The sequence below is a fragment of the Megalobrama amblycephala genome, linkage group LG7 (genome assembly GCF_018812025.1).
Source record: "Megalobrama amblycephala isolate DHTTF-2021 linkage group LG7, ASM1881202v1, whole genome shotgun sequence".
Lineage (NCBI taxonomy): Eukaryota > Metazoa > Chordata > Actinopteri > Cypriniformes > Xenocyprididae > Megalobrama > Megalobrama amblycephala.
In genome coordinates this window covers 5,628,614-5,648,171 of record NC_063050.1, presented here as the reverse complement: position 1 = coordinate 5,648,171, position 19,558 = coordinate 5,628,614, and the positions used below count along the sequence as shown (strand labels likewise).

Below are 19,558 nucleotides of genomic sequence, written 5' to 3'. Positions count from 1 at the left end.
AAATAAAAAGTTTGCTATATATATTGTCCACCACAGTGACCCTCAGTACGTGTGTGTATATATATTTGTTTAACCACTGTGGTACCAAATGTTCAGACATGTTCTGATTTGTTACACTGTTAATCTAAGTTTAAGTTATGTTATAATATTTGATATTATTTTCTTCTATTATACAGATGTTTTTTATTAGTATTTTATGTATGCTTTGGCAACATTGTATGATTTACAGTCATGCCAATAAAGCAATTTTAAATTGAATTGAATTGAATATAAGCAGAGAAAATAAGCCAGGCTACTTCTTTCCAAAAATCATTTGCATAATCACATTCAGAAAATAAATGTTGTGTTTCAATATTAGAATGTGCATTGTGAAGAAATGCCCAACTTAAATTATGTATGCATTATTGTTGCTTTCGTTCTTTTGCACAGGAATCATTCTGACGAGATTCGCCACGCATAACAATAGAGTCCGTGACTTTAAAGGATTAGTTCACTTTCAAATTAAAATTTCCTGATAATTTACTCACCCTCATGTCATCCAAGATGTTCATGTGTTTCTTTCTTCAGTCGAAAAGAAATGAAGGTTTTTGATGAAAACATTGCAGGATTTTTCTCCTTATAGTGGACTTCACTGGAGCCCAAACAGTTGAAGGTCAACATGTCAGTTTCAGTGCAGCTTCAAAGAGCTTTAAACGATACCAGACGAGGAATAAGAGTCTTATCTAGAGAAACCATCGCTCATTTTCTAAAAAAAAAAAAAAAAAAAAAAATTATACATTTTAACCATAAATGCTCATCTTGAAGTAGCTCTCTTCTTCTTCTCTATTTTATGGAGAAAAATCCTGGAATGTTTTCATCAAAAACCTTCATTTCTTTTCGACTGAAGAGAGAAAGACATGAACATCTTGGATGACATGGAGGAGAGTAAATGATCAAGAAATGTTTAATTTAAAAGTGAACTAATCCTTTAATATGAGTTTTAGTCACATGTAAATGAAGGTTTCCAGCAGCAGAGGGAGACATTTACATCTCAAACACAGATCATGCTAATGTGTGTGTGTGTGTGTGTGTGTGTGTGTGAGTGTGAGAGACAGGGGAGGTGTGAAAGTGTCTCATTTAAATTGATAATGATCTTAAACGTATTTGCGTGTGTGTGTGTTGTGACTCTAGTTTTCAGGATGTTTTGAATGTGCATATCATGTTAAATTTGTGTGTGTGTGTGTGTTTCTCCGACATTCAGAGTGAATGACATAATTTCTCATGGGCAGAAATGCTCAAAGATCCAAGAACAACTTGTGTGTGTGTGTGTGTGTGTGTGTGTGTGTGTGTGGGTGGGGTGATATTTCAGCAGAGTCCTCCTCAAATCTGTACCAGATGATAGTAAACAGCTCCATATGACATCAACCATCAACACACACACTTTAATGTCTTTTTTTCTCTCGGGTCTCAATAATGATCATTAATAATGTTCTCCAGCAGAAAAAACAAACATGAATAATAAATGACCTAACACTCGCACACATTTTAAAATGTTCAAAGTTAAAAAAAAAAAAAAAAAAAAAAAATCTTCTCCGCTCCTCATTAGTCAGTTAATAAATCAGCTGCGTCATCAGGGGCGCGTTTGGCTCCGCCTACAGCTACACCCTCCCCCCCCCAGCAGCTGCCGAGCACAGGTGAGTGCGCGCGCACAGGCAACTGCGAAGCGAGCGCGCGCCTGATCGTTGCGGTCAAGAGCACGAGCCGAACCGAGACATGAGATTCGACCCGAGCGGAGCAGATTGAGCAGATTACAACCGCTGCAACGCGAGGAGACGGTGAGTGTGGTGCTTTACTTAGTTTATCACTTCTTCTCTGAAGATGATAGTGCTTCAGTTTCACTGGACTTTCAGTCTTTGTTTTGCGGTTTTATGACTCAGCCCTTATTAGATAATTCATGAAGGTTTTTGAGGAATAACTCAAGTTTTTGTATGTTGTGTGTGTGTGTTGTGTGTAGTTAAAATATGCGACGCACCCACAAACACACTCAAGTGTTTCACACACTGACTCGTGAAGAGACAAATCACACCTATGATCATAAAAACAGCTCGAGTTTTCTGTTTTATCACATTCATTGTGACCTTTTTTGTTTTGTTTTTGTTTTTGTGTTTTTTTTTGCTGTTGTTAACTGCTAAAATTAATACAAAGCTCATGAGTTGTAATAATAATAGCGTTTTAAAATACATTTACTCAAGACAAACCATTTTTTTCTTTTTCTTTTTTCTCTCTCTGTCAATGCACTGGTCAATTTTGAGATTTTAGGCAATTTTCCTTCCATACTAGTCGAAATAAAACATCCAAAATATGTTTGAGTGATTATTTTATTGCACTTTGTCATTTTGGGTCTGTAGATTGCAGTTACAATACATATTTTTTTAATGGTCGCTTCCTCTAAATGAGTTTTTTTCTGCACTTCAGCAGAACTTACATGCACTGAAATTTACAGTTTTATTCTGATCTATATTCTGAAGGTTTTTACTGAGGGGTTTTTTCATATAACATTCACATGATTTTATACAACACTTTATTCCTAAAAATATGGTGAAAAATATTTTTTTCTGTCTGTTGACAGTATTTTCTGATTTATGGAACGATAAAAGGAAAAATCCAAAATCCCCTCTATAAAAAACTTTAACTCTAATATGTCAACAAAATCAAACAAAAATTTTGAACACATTTCTTTTTTGGAAATGTATACAAATGAGTACATATTTAATTAAATAATCCCATTTAATATCTAAACATGATAATATTTCAGAAAACTTGAAAAAAAAAAGTTGTCTTTAATGTACTATGATAAATCAACTGTGGAAAGTCTGTTGGTTAAATTTTTACCCTATTTACCTTTAGTGTCTTGCTTTAAAGTCAACGTAAAATTTACATTTAAAGGGTTAGTTCACCCAAAAATGAAAATTCTGTTATTTATTACTCGCCTTCATGTCGTTCCACACCCGTAAGACCTTCATTCATCTTCAGAACACAAATTAAGATATTTTTGATGAAATCCGATGGCTCAGTGAGGCCTGCATAGCCAGCAATGACATTTCCTCTCTCAAGATCCATTAATGTACTAAAAACATATTTAAATCAGTTCATGTGAGTACAGTGGTTCAATATTAATATTATAAAGCCACGAGAATATTTTTGGTGTACCAAAAAACCGAAATAACGACTTATTTAGTGATGGCCGATTTCAAAACACTGCTTCATGAAGCTTCAGAGCGTTATGAATCTTTTGTGTCGACTCAGCGGTTCGGAGCGCCAAAGTCACGTGATTTCAGCAGTTTGACACGTGATCCAAACTGTTTCATAACGCTCCGAATCTTCCTGAAGCAGCGTTTTGAAATCGACCATCACTAAATAAGTCGTTATGTTGTTTTTTTGGCGCACCAAAAATATTCTCGTGGCTTTATAATGGATCTTGACAGAGGAAATGTCATTGCTGGCTATGCAGGCCTCACTGAGCCATCGGATTTCATCAAAAATATCTTAATTTGTGTTCCGAAGATGAATGAAGGTCTTACGGGTGTGGAACGACATGAGGGTGAGTAATTAATGACAGAATTTTAATTTTTGGGTGAACTAACCCTTTAAACATTCCATAAAAGATGTGTCAGTGTTTACAGCAGCAACATCTTAAAACATAAAAATGGCCAGTTTTCACATTGACTTATTTTACACTTTAGAATTATAATAATGTTTATAGAAATAGTTTTGACAAGAAATTCAACATAAATTTATTCAAGTGGGTCCAGGCTTTTGGTTGGTGTTTATTGTGCATATTGAGGAAATGAAAGACTTGCCACATTTTGAAGACCAATGTAAAATGCTGAAATGGTAATAATAAAAAATGAATGATTGTAAGTGAAGGGCAGTTCTGCTGAATGAAAGAATCATATAAGAGCTTTTATAACAGATAAAAAAGTTTTTGATTTATGTGTGTGATAAAACTCACTCGCACTGGGACTCTTCATGTCTGTATGGAGTAGAGTTGTTACTCAGTTTGCAGAGGTTTTTCTTGTCTGAAGTGTTTGTGGGTTTAGCAGCACACGTCAGTTCCGTCTGTGTGTGTGTATGAATGACAGGCGGCCGGAAACTTTGACATGCGTACCTTTGCAGATACTACAGTGTGAAATGGCTTAAAGTTCCCAGAGAGAAAGATAGACAGAGAGAGCGACGGGCTGCTGAAGGGTGTGTCTGATTCTGTAATAAAAGGTTTAAGTTCATAAAAGGGTTGTTACGGTTCAGTTCACTAGACACACACACACACACACACACACACACACACACACACACACACACACACAAGCTTGAGATGGATATTATGCTGAATCGGATGTCGGTCTGTGTCTCTTAAACACACACACTCTTGTTTCCCTCTCAGTTCTTCTTTCGTTTGTACAGGAATATTTCACTTGGTTTTTATTGATGGTGAAACTTACTTCACAGTTGTTTGAGATTTTATGACAATCATGGTTCAGTGCTTCACAAAACACAAACTGTTAGATCTTTATACTTTCTGAAAAACATCTGAGTGGCATTTGACCATGCAAAAGTTAAAGCAGCAGTTTAAAGTTATTTCAGGTTATTTAAAATATGCATCATTTTATTAAACTTTTGACATTTCATTAGTTTTTTGTTTAAAATGTTGCTATTTAGGTTTATTTCAGTTTTAGTTTTTATTAGGGAGGCCCTTGACTAAAGATGTTTCTAAGCGATTGATTGACTAATCATGCGTTTACATTAATAAACCATTTAAATCATAATAATGAACCGTTTAATTGCCTATATATAATACATAACATAATCAGCACTCAAACGCACGCATAAAGTTTGCCACAACGCACCGGCAGACGCAGTGATTATGAATGTGGCGTTAAAAAACAGAAGGAGACTGATCATTTTAAATATTTTATTGATAAATGAGTGTTTTGGGCTGCGGAGATGAAGTCGACGTTGCTGTCTCGTCTTCTCCGCGGTATTGGACGCACCTATATGCATGTTACATATGGATGACAATCTGAGAATATTTGGTTTAGATTTGAATCAGTTCATTTTAAAAGTAGACATTTCAAGCTTTCCATAAATATTTTTCTCATGTCTCTGAGGAAAGTATATGCTCAGTTTCAGTTCTTTTTTATGACGCACTCAAGTTCACAGAGATCGAGACGGCAGGAAGTGCATCCTGTTTGTTTTCATTGTTTTACAAAAGCACAACGTTTTGTTTTTATTGTGAGTTTAAAGAAATAAAAGCAAACTATTTCCATTTTAAAGGGTTAGTTCACCAAAAAATGAAAATTCTGTCATTAATTACTCACCCTCATGTCGTTCCACACCCGTAAGACCTTCATTCATCTTCAGAACACAAATTAAGATATTTTTGATGAAATCCGATGGCTCAGTGAGGCCTCCATCGATAGCAAGTTAATTCACACTTTCAGATTCCCAGAAAGCTACTAAAGACATATTTAAAACAACTTTATGGTTCAACTTTAATGTTATGAAGCGACAAGAATACTTTTTGTGCACCAAAAAAACAAAATAGTGACTTTATTGAACAATATCTAGTGGTGAGCAATTTCAAAACACTGCTTCATGAAGCTTTACGAATCTTTTGTTTTGAATCAGTGGTTTAGAGCGAGTATCAAACTGCCAAACTTTGGTGCCGAACCACTGATTCAAAACAAAAGATTAACATTAGAGCGAGCGGACTTGGGAAGTTGCTAATACTTGAATGCGTCAAGATGTTGAATGATGAAAGGCGAATGTTTGGATTTCCTGCCGTTAACGATCTGTCTGTCGCAGACTGCGTGATTTTTATTTCAGCGAACAGAAATGTTTTTAATAGTTTTAGTTAACGATAATAACGCTGGTATATATTGTATCTAAAATAACCCAGAAAATAACTCTTTACTGCCAAGACTCGACCTTTGACCTGTTCCCATGATAGTGACATACACTAAGTTGTAAATAAAACAAAGTTGTAGTATGTTTTATAAGAAATGTGTTACTTGCTTTTCCATTGCACAAAAAGCTTCTTTACAGCAGAAAAGGTTTCTTTAGGTTTTTAAAAACGGATGTTCATACTAAGAAAAAACTGGTTCTTTTAAGAAGTGATTCACATTTAAATCCAGACTCAAAACACATCTGTTTAGCTGTGTACTGAGCCCTGTGCCACTGTATGTCTGACGGATTGCATTTCATCTTATCTATGTATAATCTTTTTTATTCTTTTAGTTCATTTTAATTAATCGTTTTTATTCTCTGCTTTTATCGTTATTTTTTTTCTTATGCATCTGTTGTAATTATTTTATGATTGTTTTAATTCCCTTTCTATGTAAATCACTTTGAATTATCAATGTGTGAAATGTGCTGTATAAATAAACTTGCCTTGCCTTTCCTAAGACCTGCTCACTGAATGAAATGGTGGTTCTGTGTCCTCGCTGTGGAATTCGTCTTTTGATACATTCATTTTTAAGATATGAATGTACAGTTGCGAAACGTTGTCTTTAACATTTGGCTTAGTGTCCTGGATGTTAATAGGGTTACATAGTAGCGATTAGTGACTTCTGTGTGATAAAATCAGCTTTTTTTTTCAGTTTAATCTGTTTGTAGTATATTTCCTGAGCTGACGGAAAATACACGGGGACAGTTGGTTTCATCTGACCACAGTTTTACACGCGATGAGGAGGATGTTTGTCCTTGTGTGAGTTGATTTGGAGGTTTGTGAGATAATAACGGTGAGTTACTGGAAACCTTCTGCTCGGGCACATGATTGACAGCCACGGCATCCAATCAGCACGCGTTTGAGCTGATACACAGGCTGTGATTTGTTGAAGTGCAGTCTGGCTGCTCTCTGTCCATCTCAGTGGGAAATGTTTTTCTTGTTTTGTGCGGCGGTCGGGTTACTCTGGTGAGAGAGTGTTGGATGGACGGATGATCTCTAGTGTGGTTTTGTGTTCAGTTTATTACATTTATTTGTTGCTAGTTGTGTGTGACGTGCAGTTTTGAGGCTCAGTGAATCTAACAAAACTGTCAGGAAATGTAAAAGTCAAATAGAAAAACATATATTAGAGTTTTCATGAAATTTACTGTAGTTCAAAAAGTTCATTCTCATTACTGTAACGTGAAGATCTTATTTCAAGTAAAGACATATATCATGGTTTTAATGTAGTGCATTAAACCATCCAGATGCGTTATGGCAATCTGACTCACAAATGTGTTAATTTGTCACGAAAATGTCAAATAAAATCTTAATGTTCATAAAACTGTTCTTTTTCTTCTTACAAATTATAATAAAATGATTCAAATTAGAGATGCACGATTAATCGTAAAAAGATCGCAATCTCGATTCAAGCATCCTACTTTATTAATGACAACGATTCTCCTGCGTCTATTAAACCTTTGGCAAAATCATACCAGGAACGTTCAAATCTGTGTTTGTGCTGACAGAGCCAGAAAGAGCAGTTTTGAATCGCACATTAGTTATTTCCGTTACAAATATGCACATACATGTGTATATATTTAAGAAAAAAATTATATTTATATATATAAAATATTTATATTTATATGTAATATAAAATATATATAAATATGTATATTTATTTATACATGTATATATTTCTTAAATTTATACATGTATGTGCATGTATTTATATATACATAATTATTATACACAGAACACACACATATATTATGTAAACACAGACTTTTATTTTGCAAACGATTAATCGCGATTAATCGTTGTGCAGCCCTATGTCATTTCCATGTACTGAACTCTTGTTATTCAACTATGCCAAGGTAAATTCAATGTTTCATTCGATGGCACCTTTAAATTAATTTGTCATTAAATTGTTCATTCAAAAGATTTGTTCAAAAAAGCTGATTCATCCAGCAATGAAACAAGTATTTATTAATGAGTCATTGAATTCATTCAAAGCCATTTTTTAAATGATTCATTCAAACATTTTCCAGCAATTAGAGTCAGCAAGTTATGTTTCATCAGAACCTCTAGTAAATTACATGTTATTTTGTTTGGTTGTATATTCAGAATCGTGATCTCTATTTGAAACCAAAAAATCGTGATTCTCATTTTATCCAGAATCGTGCAGCTCTAATTCAAATACATAATATTTTTTAATAACAAATTTTCGTGATGCAAATTATACTATAAAATTCTGTTATAATGTAAAATTGTAAAGATAAAATTGTTCATGAATATCATAATTGTATTGTGCTGACTTTTAATTAAAGGTATATAATAAAGTAAAAATAAATATTTTTGTATTATGGTTAAATCATCATTAACTCAACACTAAAACATCCAGGTGCATAATCTGGCTTGAAAATGAAAATAATGTTAATAAAAAACTGTTCAACTTCATTTTCTTTTAATACCAAAAAATCTCATTAATATGAAGAAAAAGAATTAGGGATTTTTTTTTTCTTTAATTTATGCAGATTTAAATGATAAAGTAAAAATAAATCATTGTATTACAGTAGACTAATCAAAGAAAACAACAACTCGTAGGTAAAACATCCAGTTGCATAATCCATTTAAAACAATATTCATTGCCTTCATGCATATTATAATTTCATATCTTTTCATGTAAGTTTTAGCATGAATGGTGACCTGACATTTGTTTGTCTTCACTCAACCTGATATATGAAGTGATTGGTGATTTAAAAACATGAATAATATTTATTCCTTGTATTTTTCCTCTGTCGCAGTAGATCCAATTCTTCAGACTGAAGGTTCACAGCTCCATGCCTCCATGAATGACCTCTGACACACGAAGGCCCCTCCCCTTCACTCCCAAATATCAGATCCCAGCCAATCACCCGCTTTGCTGTCTTCCACGGCCCAATCGCTGTCCGCCACGATGGATTGCCACTACAACGAGAATATATCTTTCTTCTACAATCTCAGCAAGAAGAACATCAGTGACACGTGGCGGACGAAAGACGTTGTGGTGGTTTCCCTGGGACTGCTCGTTTGTTTTTTTGTGATCTTCGCCAACATCCTGGTCATGATGGCCATCTTCATGAACCGCAGGTTTCATTACCCCATATACTACCTGCTGGGAAACCTGGCAGCCGCGGATCTGTTCTCCGGCATCTCCTACTTGTACCTGATGTTCCACACTGGTCCCTGGACCATCAAGCTGTCCATATATCAGTGGTTTGTCCGACAGGTAAGGCTGTGGTTTGGGAGTGTCTGGGATTGGTGTTTAATGAGTAATGTTGGTGCTGAATAGAGTAACCATGACTGGTTTAGCAATAGAAACTGCACAGAGATTAAGTTGTTTGACACACCAATGAAGCTGTGTAAGAGGAAGCATTTATAATTGTTGAATGGATATTGTAGTTTGTAAAGGAATTGTTATATTTTGATTTGATTACATTTTGAAACAATTGTTCAAATTATTAAAGTCCCCCCTGTAGTCAACCATTTTATCCCTTAAAAGTGACACATTTAATGTTGTTTTTTTTTTTTTTTTTTTTTTTTTTTTTTTTCTCCTTGAATGTAACTCGACACCCTTGCCTCATTTAGTATCTGTGGACCCATGAATATGCAAATTAGCACCGCCTCCACTTACTCACACCAGCTCGGTCAACTTTTACTCAACTTACTGAGGTGAACGTGGCACAGTGGTATTGCTCTTTACAACGTCAGACACTTAATGGTAATTAATAAGATTAGCCTTTTGCTTGACTACATTATCAGACAGCTGATAATGTGTTGCTAATATTACATGTTCCTGTTCGTTGTATCCGAGTCGGACAGCTGCTTTTTAACAATCTGCATCCTTAGAAACGCTTTGAACAACTCAGAACATCAGTGGAGAAAGACATATAGTTCATCATAACACTGTAAAGAGTAGAATATTCAATATGACCATAGCAACATAGCTTAAAAAAAATATCAAACAAAGATTTACTTCAAAAAACACATTTGTTTGATTATTTTGTTGTTGAACCTATTCTTCAGTCTTCTTCACAGTCTCCTCCACACTGACACAGAGCTGTGCACTGTAAGGAAGCTTTTTTACATTTGCAGTGACGACCGACAGCCTTTCTTGCAGCCACAGCTTAAAAGTTCAAGGATGGTCTGGCTTGGCTGTGGAAGAGTTAACCACAGTGGTCTCCAAATGCTTGGGTCCAACCAACCCCAATCTGTTGCCACCTCAAGTGCTTGTCCTCAACAGTGTTCTCCTTGGTACCCTGCTCTTTTGAGGTGCTGCACCAGTACATCCTTAGTTGGGGGATTAGGCCTCTGTTGTCATGTCATCTGGATTCCTGGTATCCCATGCTATATTCTTGCACCTGGTTGCAAATGCAGATTCTGTGTCACAGCCAGTGAAGGCATAGAACACAGGAAGGGCCTTGGATTTGTAACTGCCAGTAGTCTCCACATCCTGATGACATGGGCCTACAACCAGTACACTGAATCAAGACTGTCTGCTAATCTGCTTGTCACCATTGACAACTGGTTTACCATGAGACTGCAAGAAAGTCCTCAGTTTCTGCTATGGCTTGCACAAGAATCAAATAAGATTGCCTCTTGCATACATGAAGAGGCAGATACAAGAATGCTACTCCATGTGGCAGATTCTGCAAGAAAAGGATGTAAAAAGATCACCCTGTGCACTGAGGACACAGATGTCGTGGTCCTAGCCATTACACTACATACCTTCCCATAGACTGTCAAGTCTCTGGGTCCTGACAAATCCAAGGCCCTTCCTGTGTTCTGTGCCTTCACCGGCTCTGATATAACATCTACATTTGCAACCAGGGGCAAGAAGACAGCAGGGGATACCTGGACTGGAGATGACATGACAACAGAGGCCTTCAATGCCCTGTCAAATGCTCCAAAAAGCATTCCAGAGGATGTGATTTCCATTGTGAAACAGTTCACAATTCTTCATCTATAAAAATGTGTTCATGGAATGTGCATGGCATCCATAGTCCCATAAAACGAAAACAAATTTTATCATTTAAAAAAAAAAAGAAAAAGTTCATTCAGCCTTCCTCCAAGAGACACACTTAAAGGAATTAGAACATCTGAAGTTACAGCGGGACTGGGTAGGTCAGGTTTTTCATGCTTCCTTTAGTAGTAGGAGCAGAGGAGTAAGCATTTTACCTTTATTGCAGGTCGAAATTAAAAGAGACAATGCAGGGAGGTATGTAATGATTAAGGGTGTTTTATATGGAGAACAAGTTTCCTGTTTGAATGTCTGCCCCTCCTGGTAGTGGAACCTCTCTTTCACTCACGTTTCACTTTCACTCAGACCATGCTCCAGTATATCTTGAATTTCTTAGTAGTGAGAGTCAACAGCCAAGATATTGGCGATTTAATAAGTATTTGATTAAGGACCCTCATTTCAAGAATTTTTCTATAGAACAGTTCAGACTGTTTCTAAATGACAATGATAAAACAGATGTGTCTCTAGGTCTCCTCTGGGATACAGCTAAGGCTTATACCCATGGTATTATCATTTCATATGTCGCTGCAAAAAAAAAAAAAAAAAGAACAAAGGAAAGTCCAATTAAATCTAGAAAAGGAACTGAATAAACTACAAAAAGAGCATGATGCCAACCATCTGAGGCTTTACAGATTAGAATTGCCACTGTCAAAGTAGCCCTTGAGTCAATTCTTTTGGGCAATGCAGAGAAATCCCTCATGTATGCTAAACATTGTCTTTATTTTGGCAATAAGCCAAGCAGATACTTGGCTAACTTGATGAGACATAAAGCAAATTCTCAGGTCATTCCACATGTGAAAAACTCTTCCGGATAAATAGTATACAGTAATAAGGAGATTAATACAACTTTCCAGTTGTTCTATGAGAAGCTGTACAGTTCGGAGGTAGACTCTTTATTTGAATCTGATATGGAGAGTTTTTTGAGGAACTGAGGAAGAAATTAAATCTGCTATCAAAGCCTTGCGAAACAATAGGGCACCTGGGCCTGATGGGCTCACATTAGAATTTTATAAAGAATTTTGAAGATCTTCTAGTTCCCCCTTTACTTAAAATGCTGTCTTACTCTTTCGACGGGTAGTTTGCCACAATCAATGTTAGAGGCTACTATATCATTAATTCTGAAAGTGGATCATTGGTAGTGTCTCTCGATGCTGAGAAGGCATTTGACAGGGTAGAGTGGCCTGATCTCTTCTGGGTTTTAGACAAATTTAATTTGGGTAACAATATTGTAAGATGGGTGACGCTGCTCTATGCATCACCGCAAGCCTCTATATTGTCCAATGGTATTCACTCTCCATTCTTTCCTTTCAACCGAGGAACAAGGCAGGGTTGCCCTATGTCCCCGCAGTTATTTGCTTTGGCGATTGAGCCTCTAGCTCAGGCCATTAAAGAAGACGCTGCTATAGAAAGGATTGATGTGGGTTCAAAGAATCACAAGATATCATTGTGTGCTGATAATATACTACTATATTTAAGTAATCCTGAGTTTTCCATTGATAGAATTATTCAAATAATTAATAAATTTGGCAGCTTCTCAGGTTTCAGAATAAACTACACAAAGCCTGAGGTAATGGCTCTCAACTGTCCGAGTAACTGGACACCCACTAGCTTTCAACCTTTTCGATGGTCTCCAAAAGGATTCATGTCATCAAGGTATTCTGGTCAGATGTTGTTCAAGAAATTAATAAAATATTACGAATCTCCCTGGACCTGGACCCATTGGTCTGTATTTTAGGGATTCTTCCATATAACACCTGGAACTCTTCCCAGATTCAGCTGCTTAAAATCTTATTGTTTACTGCCAGACACTGCATACGGCTGCAGTGGATTTTTGAGATGCCGCCAACAAAGATGCAATGGACAAAGAGTATATGTAGACATATATTATGCCATTGGAAGCTCTGAGTTCTTTCCTTAAAAACAAGCCATTTCAGTTTCACAAAATCTGTAATCCTTTTCTCTCCGACTTGGGAGACAGTTTGTGTCGGACGCTGAAGGACAGCCTGTGTGGTATTATAGGGATGCGAATGAGCTGAACACAAATATTACTGGGTGCTTCAAACTGCCTACTTAAATGTGACAGTATGATTGTTTTACTATGACCCCTCTGAAGACAACTGTTATTTAATTATTATCGTTCTTGTTGTATTTGTTTTTACAGTCAGTTATTGTTATTGTTATAGTTACTGTTGGTATTATCACTATAGTTATCGCTGCAGTTATCGTAATTGTTATATTTATCTTTAGTTACCAGTATTGTTCTCATTATAGTTATAATTATTGTTCTCGTTCTAGTAATCAATATAGTTATAGAGATCATTATAATTAATAAGTGTAGTGTATAGTTGGTCATTTGGAGCACAACTATTGAGTTCCTCTTAAGACATTTCTGAGGTTCTCCAGTAGTTTGGTGATGGACTATGGATGAACGTCTTCACGTCGGTCGAATTTGTCGTGACTCTCATGTGTAAATTCTTTGCGTGTCTCCTTTAGGGTTTGATCGACACCAGTCTGACAGCGTCAGTGATTAATCTGATGGCCATCGCTCTGGAGCGACACCAGACCATCTTCACCATGCAGCTGCACAGTAAAATGACCAACCACAGGGTCGTGCTGCTCATCATCGGCATCTGGCTCATCGCCATAGTGATGGGTTTGGTGCCGACTATGGGATGGCACTGCGTGTGCAACATTCGGAAGTGCTCCAACATGGCGCCGCTCTACAGCCGCAGTTACCTGGTGTTCTGGGCTGTGTTGAACCTGCTGACCTTCACGGTCATGGTGGCCGTCTACACACGCATCTTCATCTACGTCCGGCGCAAGAACCACCGGATGAGCCAGCACACCTCTCAGGTCAAACACAAGGAGACTGTGTTCAACCTCATGAAGACTGTCGTCATGATATTGGGTAAGACGGATACTCGTTTCTGACTTACTACACAAATATGTATGTATATATATATATATATATATATATAGATCTGGTTCTGATCTATATATATATTATACTTTTCGTTATAATTGTAGTTATTTAATAGATCTGGTTCTGGTTATAGTTATCGCTCTTGGTGTGAAGAGGCCTTGAGTCTTGAAGGCCTCAGGTTGGAAAGATTGAAAACACTGCTGCCCAGTCAGATTATATTGTCACATGAATTTAGACTAACAAGATAACATGTTTTGTTTTGTCGTGGTGCTGTAGATCCAGAGTACCTCTGAAGACACTTTATACACTTTATACTTTACAGTCTGAATGTGTTCAGTAAACTCCCCTTCTGGAGAATAACACACAGCAGCACGGTCGACTTTCATAAACACGCTGAGGATCTGGGGGAGGAAGGCCTGTTCAGGCTCGTCTAACCGGACCTGCATGTTTTCACTATCTCAGCCTCATTTCTGCTCTGCTTTTCTCTCGTCACTTCACCCTCCCAGAGGGAGAGAGAGAGGCGAGTACGTGCATGTTCTGACAAATGACCGTCCGTCACGCCCGCTCGTGCTCACATACAGGGAATGTTGACACACATTCTGCCCAACTTCCTGGAAACTCAAAACTCGTCTTGGAAGTATCCCATAAACACACACTTTAGACACTTCCTGAATGTAAATTGTGTTGCATTAGTATCTAAATGCTGTTGTTGAACACTAACATCATAACAGAGCTTTTATTTATAAAGCACATTTAAACAACATAAATTGATCCAATGTTTTCACCTGGCTACAGAAAGCCTGATCATCTTTAGATTTATTGCGACAATGTGGAAGAGATAGAAGTAAAGTTTTAGTTTCAACAGCACTCCTCTGGCCGTCTATTGTCAAGTCAGCTTTATTTCTACAGCACTTTATTCAATACAGATGGATTCAAAGCAGTTTCACAGTGATAAACAGGAAAATAACAATCACTTCATCACTTCATGCAAACTTCATCAAATATGAGACTAATTCAGATTCTGCTGTAAAGCAGCTGTCAAAAGACTTACATTTGCATCACCTAGAAATGAAAAACGTTTCACCGTACTAAATTGCAGAAATACTGGTTTATTTTATTAATAATTCTATTATTATATTTATATGCACTGTAGAACACAAACAAATGTGCATCCTTGTTCTCATGTTAATGAATTGAGTACTCCAAATAAAGAAATTTGTGTAGATTTAAATAGTCAATTTGCATAAAACACGCCCAATGCATCTCCATATAAGGGCGTTCCGCACAATCCTATCCTTTTGCATTTTGTCGCTCTCAGCAAACATAAACGAGTTCCCTTGTGCTCTCTCTGGCAGGTTGTTTCGTGGTGTGTTGGACGCCGGGTCTGGTTCTGCTTCTGCTGGACGGTCTCTGTGAATCCTGCGATGTCCTGACGTACGAGAAGTTCTTCCTGGTGCTGGCCGAGTGCAACTCCTTCATGAACCCCATCATCTACTCCTACCGCGACAAGGACATGCGTGACACCTTCAAACGCATCCTCTGTTACCCGTGCCGGAGGTCCCAGCAGACGGGCGAACACTCGGGCGTCCGCTTCAACACCCTCGAGCAAGAGGTACTCTCTGAGAGCGACGGGACCCACAACAGCAATCACCACGCCAGCGTCAAACCGCCACTCAAGCGGCCGCTTTAGCACGAGAACTCATGTCCGACAGACACGCTTTCATGCGACGGAGTGAATTACACAGCGGTTACGCTATAAACGTGACAAAAAGAGTTCTTCTGCAGTCGTTTTGTCGTTTTCCAGTACAAATATCTAAACGTTTACTGGAGAAGAGATATGACTTGGGATGTTTCTGAAAAATGTATTAAAATGAAGTGAGTTTGTGCTTAAAACAGAAATATCTATGGAAACTTGTTTCCGCCACAAAATAAATAATAATAAATAATTGCAATTCTGACTTTTTTTCCTAGAAAAAAGTTGCAATTGCGAGAAACTCAGAATTGTTAGATGTAAACTTGCAATTGTGAGAAAAAAGTCAGAATTGTGAGAAAAAGTCACAATTATCTTTTAAACAAGCTTCCATAAATGTCATCGGGGTTCGAAAAAAATAAAATGAATTCAAAGACGGATTTATTTTTCAGACCCCACTGACAGATATTTGTTCTTGTTTTAAGCAAAAACTCACTTCATTTTAATAAATTTAAAAACATGACTGTCATTTTGCTTCTCCAGTAAATAAATCTTGATTTAAGAACATTTAGATGTTTGTAACATAAAATTACTAATAAAATAATTTCTGCTTTGCAGTGAAATATGTAAAAAATATTGTAGTGTTGCTATTCAATGTTTGTGTGTATTTTCCTTGCAAAGGGGCATTCTAGCTTTGCTTTGTCATTTGTACAAACTCATTCACTAACTGCCAATAGAGAAGCTAACTAACATAAAGTAGTTTAACCACTTAGAGATAAAATTCTAATTGAATCGCTCTACGCCTAACAAACTAAACCTCACGTGCCTGCGAGCTAGAAACACGGCAGTCGCGCAGTCTGTGTCCGTCCCAGCTGGTTAGTGACAGGAAATCAGTGCTCATTTAAACTAGGTACTTTCTGATGGGGTGGGTGTGTGTGTGTGTGTGTGTGTGTGTTGATGTGTGTCTAATGGTCTTCTCTTGTCTGTTGTGTGCAGCGGAGACGGCGTGTGCTGCAGGAGTCGTGGGTCGTATGTAGATTTGCTTGCTCCATAATCACTTGATCGCTAACATCTTAACCAGCTGATTTGCTCTGAGATTCTCCATCCGTCGGAAAAAACTAACACTCACTAATCGGTCAGATCATGTGATTTACAGGCGTCACACTTTCTGAGCTGGTTGGGGTTTTTCTTCATCACTGTTTTTGTCTTCTCACTAAACGATCCTGTGTGTGTGTGTGTGTGTGTGTGTGTATGTGTGTGTGTGTGTGTGTGTGAATGACGCGCACATTTGTGAATGTTCATCTAACGTCTTTGTAATGTTGCGGTTGTGTTTATGGCCAACAGATGTGCAGCGTTCACTGCTGTGGGCGTGTGTGTGTGTTAATTATGAAGATATCTGCATGTGTCAATGTGACACACACACGCACACACACACAGGTGGTTTCAGTTGAGTTACTAGATCAGCACATGCTGTACTAACCAACCAGAATGTGTTTCCTGCATTAACTCTCAAACAACATTCAAAATGTTCCTTTTTTTAAAGAGGGTCTTTTCTAAGGTTTCATCGGTTGTATTTTAAGAGTTTTGTTTCTGTCAGTCGTGTGTTCTGATTTGATCATCTGTTTGTAATCGACCAATGAGACGCACACACGGATATCTTGGTCTTGCGTTCTGTTTCTGATGTTGGACAGATAATAATCCAAACAGACGCTGGAAGTGTCCGTGTGTCCTCGCTCACTCCGTCTACTGATCCTCAACACTGATAATGTCTCCTGATGTTGTACGTAAATGGGTTTGATTAATAAACGTGCTTCCTGAAGCAGCTTCTGTCTGTGATCTGCTTGATGTTCAGTCGGAGCGTCTCCTGCGTTTAGACTGGCGGCTCATCTCTGATTGGTTGATTCTTACTCTTTAAAGCAGTCTGGGATTGATTGATTGATTGATTCTCTCTGATCTGTGACTATAAGCACTTCTTCTCTCACGGGTCTTCTTGGGTGAGGTCATCTTACAGTTATTTGCAGCCCAGTGTTTTGTCGGCTCTCTGTGTCTCAGGCTCGCAGGGCTCGTGATGGAGGAGACGAACAGGCTAACGGAGGACAGGTGGTGCTGAAGGAAGGAGAGAAGATGCTGGACTCCTCTGAGAGCTGAGGAACGAGAAGAACCGATCCGTCCTGCTGAATGAGCTGCCGATCAGATGAAGAGACTGTGTGTGTTTGAGAACAAACTGTGAATGAATGAGTGTAAATATAGTTTTTATTTAATTAAAGTCTTACTGGTGGAGTTTATGCATGTTTTTGTCTTTGATTTTTTAAAATGTGTGACTGAATTTGAACATTAATTGTGTACCAAAACCAATTTCCAATACCTGCAGGAGTGTCAGTGCAGGTTGTGCTATCAGATCTAATGAAGATGAGTCAAAGTTAAATGCATGAATGTTCAGTATTTCAGTACAGCAGTCATGAGACGCGTTGAGCAGGTTCAGCTGGAGCTCCTCTGGATCTGGGTGGAGAAGCTGATGATATCAGAGTGTTCAGGAATGAGGTAAACAGCTGATTTCACACTCTTAAAGGGACAGTTCAGCCAAAAACGAACATGCTGTCATTTCCACACACTCCTGCAGCTGCTCCTCAACTGCTCTCTCATTTCAGTCTTTTGTGTTCCACTGAAGAAAGTGGACTGACATGATTGAGGAAAAGTGAACGATGCCAGAATGAGTGTGTTGAACTGAACTTTCATGTAGGAGCTGGACTCTGTGAGGTAGAAATAAAACAGAACAGGCGCTGCAGATGCGTGTATCTGTCTGACCCACATTCGCTATCGGAAGATGACGTTATCACTGTTTTATTTAGTCCAAGTTATTAATATCATGTTTGTAGTAGGACAGTAGGAGTAATTTACTGCAGTGAAACATTAATTACTCGACTCCTGCTGTTTCTGCACTGGCTCAGAGCATGTGGAGAGCAGAACGAACTTCCAGATCCTCCCTCACAGGACTCGTTTCAAATAAATCATTAAAAAGATCAGTAATTTCTCAGATGCTCCCATTTGAAGTGACTTACACCTTGCCCCGCCCACAGTCAATCTCATTGGTCCGACCCAGCTAACGGGAAACGTTTTGTAAAAGTTATCTAAATGTTAAAATGTTCTTAGAATATAATTTATAGAACGTTCTTTTAACCTAAACATTAAACCTTTCATGCATAAATTGACCTTTTTTCTTTTACACATTTACACACTTTCAGACATTTTCAGATGTCCCATTGATTGGACAGTATGCATTTTTGCTTTTAACTGAGAATATACTGTATTAAACACAATACAGTTATAACACAGTAATACTGTGTGTATTTAATAAAACAATTAATAAAATCAAAATATGATTTTATTATGAATAATTGAATATAAATAATTGAATATATTTTTTATGTTATAAATCATATAACGTGAAAACTAAAACAATGCATTACAAGTAACATAATCAGATTCGTAACATCGAAACATCATTATGTAATCAAATTACTTTTTGATGTAACAAGCAGCGCATTACATAATTGGATTAATTTTTTGACACAAGTAATGCATTGCAAGTAACATGCATTACAAAATCAGATTACTTTTTGATAAAAGTAACATGCATTACATAATCGGATTACTTTTTGATACAAGTAACATGCATTACTTAATCGGATTACTTTTTGATACAAGTAACATGCATTACTTAATCGGATTACTTTTTGATACAAGTAACATGCATTACATAATCGGATTACTTTTTTGATAAAAGTAACATGCATTACATAATCGGATTACTTTTTGGTAAAAGTAACATGCATTACATAATCGGATTACTTTTTGGTAAAAGTAACATGCATTACATAATCGGATTACTTTTTGATAAAAGTAACATGCATTACATAATCGGAT

General features: G+C 37.2%; 3 protein-coding genes across 7 annotated transcripts in view; all 3 read left to right on the top strand.

Annotated features, from left to right (window-relative positions):
- Positions 1 to 1,675: 1,675 nt before the first annotated feature.
- Positions 1,676 to 17,919, top strand: LOC125271583 (lysophosphatidic acid receptor 2-like). 4 transcript variants are annotated; one of them, XM_048195672.1, is made up of 6 exons: positions 1,676 to 1,814; positions 8,770 to 9,230; positions 13,515 to 13,929; positions 15,300 to 15,556; positions 16,631 to 16,663; positions 17,687 to 17,919. In XM_048195672.1, the coding sequence occupies exons 2-6, from the start codon at positions 8,919 to 8,921 to the stop codon at positions 17,780 to 17,782; spliced, it is 1,113 nt and encodes a 370-aa protein (XP_048051629.1). In that variant the 5' UTR covers positions 1,676 to 1,814; positions 8,770 to 8,918; the 3' UTR covers positions 17,783 to 17,919. The 4 variants fall into 4 exon arrangements, with proteins under 4 accessions (XP_048051629.1, XP_048051628.1, XP_048051631.1 ...); XM_048195671.1 differs by having other exon boundaries at positions 1,677 to 1,814; positions 8,767 to 9,230; XM_048195673.1 differs by lacking the exon at positions 1,676 to 1,814 and adding an exon at positions 3,562 to 3,580 and having other exon boundaries at positions 8,767 to 9,230.
- The window catches only part of LOC125271585 (lysophosphatidic acid receptor 1-A-like), a 55,898-nt gene continuing 38,021 nt past the window's right edge, over positions 1,682 to 19,558 (top strand). The window contains exon 1 of the mRNA XM_048195675.1: positions 1,682 to 1,814. The gene's annotated coding sequence lies outside the window, so the exon portion shown is untranslated. The remainder of the gene's footprint in view (positions 1,815 to 19,558) is intronic.
- LOC125271582 (lysophosphatidic acid receptor 1-A-like) overlaps positions 1,686 to 19,558 on the top strand; it is a 78,141-nt gene continuing 60,268 nt past the window's right edge. For both annotated transcript variants that reach the window (XM_048195670.1, XM_048195667.1), the window contains exon 1: positions 1,686 to 1,814. The gene's annotated coding sequence lies outside the window, so the exon portion shown is untranslated. The remainder of the gene's footprint in view (positions 1,815 to 19,558) is intronic.